At 47.4% G+C, this 6,000-nt stretch overlaps 1 protein-coding gene across 1 annotated transcript in view; it reads left to right on the forward strand.

Moving 5' to 3' along the window:
- Positions 1-4,370, forward strand: part of EEF1AKMT1 (EEF1A lysine methyltransferase 1) — a 56,124-nt gene extending 51,754 nt beyond the window's left edge. The window contains exon 5 of the mRNA XM_086935209.1: positions 3,603-4,370. Within this exon, the coding sequence (XP_086791335.1) occupies positions 3,603-3,733 (131 nt within the window). The 3' untranslated portion in view covers positions 3,734-4,370. The remainder of the gene's footprint in view (positions 1-3,602) is intronic.
- The last annotated feature ends 1,630 nt before the right edge of the window (positions 4,371-6,000 follow it).

Here is a 6,000-nt window from a genome sequence, read left to right on the forward strand (position 1 = left end):
ATGTCCAGTTGGTGATGGATTACCCCGCCAGATCCAGAACTCCCATCAGATATCGATGAAACACCAATAAGGTCGGGCACCCTCCCATCATAAAACGGGTCATAAACAAGAATCATGGACAGGTGTATGTGTATGGAAAACAGGGTCTGTATGTAGTGGATGGTTTATGACATGTTGTGCCTTGATGATATCTTGCTCGGCCACTGGGCGAGGAGCTGCCCAAACAGGCTTGGCTGGAGGCAGTGGAGGCAGCTTCGGCCAGGTCATGGGGAAGTCAGCTACAAAGGACGTGTCCTTTTAGATCAAGCTCGGCTTTAATCAATTGACTTATATGAGGGCAAGTCACAAGATGGATGCCGTTTACAAGATGGAGTCGGAGGGTTCGGGACGGAAACTATGATTTAAGGGTGTTAGCATCACTCAATCGTGACGCAAATGCATAGGTATAATGCCCTAATCATTACCGGTTCGTAGATACCAAATTCGTCATGGTACGACGATATTCTGTGATACGAGTGTTGGACCTCGATATCTGTAAAACAGCGGGGTCCGGATTTGCAGTACCACAGGGTGAAGGTGCAAAGTTTACATGAAACCATAAAGCACAAGGATCAATATTAGAAAAGTGAACGAAGAAGGAACAGTACAAGCTGACTTTGGGAAACAGAAAGGAAAGCCATCAGAAACAAGCGCTAAAACACAAGCGCGGGCCCCTCGGCCGTGAAAGTTGACTATTAACTGAGGGGGGGAGCCGGAGGTGAGCCTGCGAGTTGTGTGCGCGCGTGCACCTGGAAGAGCGACGGCTAAAGGCCCTGAGAGGAAAACCAGATATGGCGCCTGTGCGCATTACTGTGCGCGTAACCGCACGCTCCCAACCACACAAAAAGCTGTGGTCGGCTTTATGAAGCCCACTCACTAAAAGTCTCGCCAGTGCAGCGCATGCGCTGGCTCAGGCGAGACCTAAAAATTAAGGGGATAGTGGCCTGCTGAGATCAGGAGACCATGTCTTTGATTGCTTTTAAATAAAGAAATCTTTTTTTTTGTAAAGCAGCCCGTTCTCCTTAAAGGAAAATTAAAGGCCTCAGAAAAAGAAAAAGTTTTCTTTTCATTTTTTAAGAGCAAGCAGTGGTCCGTGGGATCCCTGCCTGGTCTTAACAAGCATTGGCAAGGTCTCGCCTTTGGGACCATATGAGTATTTAGGTATGCACAGTGCTTAATTTGAGCAGGTGCTTTCAGGTGCTCAGCACCTGCACTTCTTTCACAGGGCCGGGGCTACAATTTCTGAACCTGCAGGTGGTGGTCTCAATATTAATTGTTCAATTCAAAATGAAAAGAATAACATACATTGCATAGTGACTGTCTGGTAAATGTTCATAGGCAGGCCGGCATACGCCTGTCCAGGCAGGCATGATTGTGTATCACCACGTTAGTGATAATGCCATCATTCTGTTCACAAATCCAAGAAGTCATCGACTAACTATGGCTTGCATTCTATTCCCCTAGTCTGCTGCACCCTGCCACTGTCTGAGCCTAAACCTCCCAATGAATAATTGTAGCTGGGGGCTGGCTCATGATGGAGTTGAGGCAAGGAAGCTGCAAGGGCTAATTTGGAACTTGGGAGTGAGGGCTCTTGAGGAAGAATAAATAAAAGTTAGTGTGGACTTTCCACTTGTGGTGTAGCCAGAGTTGCATATCCGGCAGCCCTGCATTGCTGCTATCCTTAATGTGCTCGATGAGGCTGTGGCCCAACACAACTTTTGTGCGCCATGGTGTCACCAGTAGAATCTGTGCGCTGCACCCCAGCATTGTAATTGCTGAGCGTGAGTGAGTCCAGTAGGCACCACAGCCATACTTACCGGCATTGGCAGCATTACTGTTGGGGACAAGGCCTGTGCTGCAGCAGGCAGGATCACAACAAGCTGAGCAGTGGATGCCGATGCCGTCTCCATCCCTGGACCTACTAATTGCAGGCAGCACTAGGAGTGAGATGACCTGCTGTGCTCAAGCAGCCGCCTGTTCCGCAATAAAACCAGTCATACCACACTGATTAATATATGCAAAAAAGCATTTTAATTTGGTGTACATTTTGTTTTTGCACTCAGTGTAGGTAAGAAAGTAAAACATATTTTGCTTCTTTAGGAATGACAACGGGAAAACGCAGAGTTCAAAATAGCAGGGACATGTACAGGCTGAAGACAGGGGTCACAGGCCTGGACGTAGACTGCCCGGGGCCAGCAACCGTGTACCTGCAGGTGGCAGGAAGCGGTCACCAGCCAGAAGGCACAACAGACTTTGGGAAATTGAGTGGTGCGCGCGCACACGCGCAATGGGAAAAGTGAAAGTCGGCTGGCGAGTGTTGTGTGATGTGAGCGCACCATGACGAGAGAGGAAAGCCATATGGCGCCTCTGCTCGTCATTGTGCGCGTAATTCCAAGCTGGTGGCCAAGCCTTTGGTAGCACTTTTAAAACCGGCTTACAAAATGTCTTGCAGCGCATGCGCTGACTCAGCGAGACCCCTTCCCATTAGCGAATGGGTTACCACCTACTTGAAGTATGTGGTAAAATGCTAATGTTTTGCAACCGCAATTGCTATTCCCTATTAGGAAGGGATGCCCTAAACATGCCCCTTCCTAATATCGAATCGCAAACCCATTTTGCGATTCGTTAACAGGTTACTGAATCGCAAAATTAGGTTTGCTACATCGAAAAAGCTATTTTTGTGTTCTCAAACGGTCAGATTCTGCTAATATGCTCGTTTGCGAACGCTAAAAGGCTTGATACATCTGGCCCTAAAGTTGATGATTTCTGCCCTTGGCACATGTTAACTCCGCTCGCTCCATGAGTAAGCCGCCTTACTCATTCTCAATCATTACTACATGCTAATACGTTTGTCACCCACACAAGGACCTGCTAACATTCTAAACCGCATGCAATCTGCCCATGACTTCTAGGCTGTCAAAAATCAAGTAATTTGGCCAACAGAATCTTGTTGGTAAAACTGTAGCTTGTTCTCTAGTATACGCTGGCAAAAGCACTGAAGGCACATTGGATCTGATTCACAAACGTTATTATGTACCTATGTGTTATGCGTGTGTGTATATAAAAAAAATCAGAAATTGCACTTGTATGGATAAATCAGGGCTAGAGATGGGAAATGGAAAGTTCCCTCTGCGCCTCCACATTTCTACATCATTTTCTGATGTGCATTTTCCTCACGGTGGAAACCCCTCATGAGTGCATTTTACTGCAAGTCTCCTACTGTCAACAATTTAAGGAAAACTCTTTGTAGTGAATCCATGTAATGCCAAAACTATACCTCACATGTGGGAGAAAAAATATTTGAGTATATTTCTGCCTTTTCAATTGTAGCTTTTTATGCCTGTTATGCAAGTTGATGACATGGTTGCATAAGAAATATATAGGTGTCAAACAACGTGAAGTAAAGATTATGTGGCATGAAACATGCACAACATTGTATTCTTGCGCTGTGCACATAGAACAAATATATTATTCTGGTCAGCCAGAAGGTATGAATTGGTTTATTAGAAATGTCTTAAACCGCCTCAAAACGCATTCTTAATGTACTTTTGTATTTGTTTCAGGTGCCGTTATGGAGGAGGCAGCAGAAAGCATTCTTGGTGTGAAAATGTGTCAGTTTATTCCACAACATACGCGGCACTTGGCAAATGAATTTCGATGTTATGCAAATTATGACTGTGGCCTTGACTCTTGACTGTTTTTTCAGCTGTCTGATATAATCATGTATTCCCACGTTTACTTGAGGTGTTCCGATGCCGAGCATAAAATCATCTGGCAACATTTTGTAAACACATTGTTTGGTTTTGTTATCCAAACCAATTTATCTTAAATGTAAATATATATTCTGCTCCTAGTGAAAATATTATTTAATATACCTGCCTACTTGTCAACCCAGAAATGTCGTCTGATCCAGTATAGGTTGTCAATCAGCAGTGCCTCAGAAGTAAAAAGTTACAAGATAAAACTATAATCAATTCAAAGAAAAAATGTGTTCTTTTTCATTGTATAGTGAAGACGAACCAGAGAAGAAACGGTAAGGTTATACAAATACAGACAGTCTGTTACATTTTTTAGATTCATCTGTAATAAGCGTGATTTTGTAAAGATTTTTTTAACATTTCAAGCTTTGCAATTTATTTCACTTTTCGTATTGAAGGACTGAAAGTCATTGTCATCCAAAGCATGAAATGTTGGGGTCTCCAGTATGCCGAGATCACCAACATTTCAGGGAACTAACACTCAAGAACTTCTAGTGCCAAATAATTAACCATTCCAATCAAAAATCATTTTATAATAAACATTCAGTATGAGCTGTATAAGCCATAAAGATCTCCCTAAGTGATGTCTGTAATGTGTAGGTTTGATAAAGTGCTACATAAGGGGACAGGTGTACAGTCTCCTGACCTGGTCGGAAGAGGTCGCTCCCCCACCCTCGCAAGGCGCTCTGACTCTGTGGTATCGTAGCGCTCTGACTCTGTGACCCACAAGCTGTTCCTCGACGCTCTGACTCTGTGGTATCGTAGCGCTTTACAAGCACACCCCAGCGCGACCTTTTGCTCCGCTTCACTGCCGCTGCCTGCTTTGCTCATTGTACTTGTTGATTGAATTGTATGCACTGTGCGCTGTGAATTGTTTGGGCTGCTCCGCCAAGCCTGCGCTTTGTTTACAGATTGCGCTTCACTTTGTGCCCGATTGTGCCTTATAATCATCCCCAGGCTACTTTCGATTTCCCCGTAGTTGCAGCCATTTTGTTGTTTGTTGTTTCCCTGACCGTAGCTCCACCCCGCGCCCGCCTCCCAGCTGACCCTGCCTCCCGCAGATAGTCGTAGACCTACACCACCTCCCCTGCGCCGTGACTCTCCTGACCTGGTCGGAAGAGGTCGCTCCCCCACCCTCGCAAGGCGCTCTGACTCTGTGGTATCGTAGCGCTCTGACTCTGTGACCCACAAGCTGTTCCTCGACGCTCTGACTCTGTGGTTTCGTAGCGCTTTACAAGCACACCCCAGCGCGACCTTTTGCTCCGCTTCACTGCCGCTGCCTGCTTTGCTCATTGTACTTGTTGATTGAATTGTATGCACTGTGCGCTGTGAATTGTTTGGGCTGTTACGCCAAGCCTGCGCTTTGTTTACAGATTGCGCTTCACTTTGTGCCCGATTGTGCCTTATAATCATCCCCAGGCTACTTTCGATTTCCCCGTAGTTGCAGCCATTTTGTTGTTTGTTGTTTCCCTGACCGTAGCTCCACCCCGCGCCCGCCTCCCAGCTGACCCTGCCTCGCCCCCACCCCCTCCACCACCCATATATGACAGTGGTTCCAGCGCGCAGCGTTTACGCGCAGCGACCGCGCCCAATCCGCGCCGAAGGTGCGCCAAAGGTAAGCCCGTCTGCGCCCGTCCGCGCCTGGACCGCGCCCAGCGCCAGACCCCCTGGCCCTCGCTCTGCCCAGCCCTCCCGCTTTACCTACGATGCCACCACCCTCCTAGCCCTCAACCCCGGCCGCTCCACCAACTGCGTCCAAGCCGCTCCTGGACAAACCCATGGACCTTTCTCCTGCTACTCCTGCAAATTCAGCGGCACCGACAACATCTCCGCTACGACCACACCACTGACGCCCGACCCCAACCACCTACAATGCATCCTTCTCAACACCCGCTCGGTCCACAGACACGCCATTGACCTATGGAATCTACTAGACACCATTTCTCCAGACATCGCCTTCCTAACGGAAACATGGATGAACGCTTCCTCCGCACCAGACATCACCGTTGCCATCCCTGAAGACTATAAAATCACTCGCAAAGACCGTACCAGCCACACTGGAGGAGGAATCGCTATCGTCCATAAGAAATCAATCCGCATATCAACCAGCTCTGACGCCAACCTCGCCAACTCCGAACACCTTCACTTCCAGATCCACATCGACCCCAAGACCACACTCAGAGGCACCCTCCTCTACAGACCA

Source organism: Lissotriton vulgaris, chromosome 8 (assembly GCF_964263255.1).
Source record: "Lissotriton vulgaris chromosome 8, aLisVul1.2, whole genome shotgun sequence".
In the NCBI taxonomy this organism is placed as follows: domain Eukaryota; kingdom Metazoa; phylum Chordata; class Amphibia; order Caudata; family Salamandridae; genus Lissotriton; species Lissotriton vulgaris.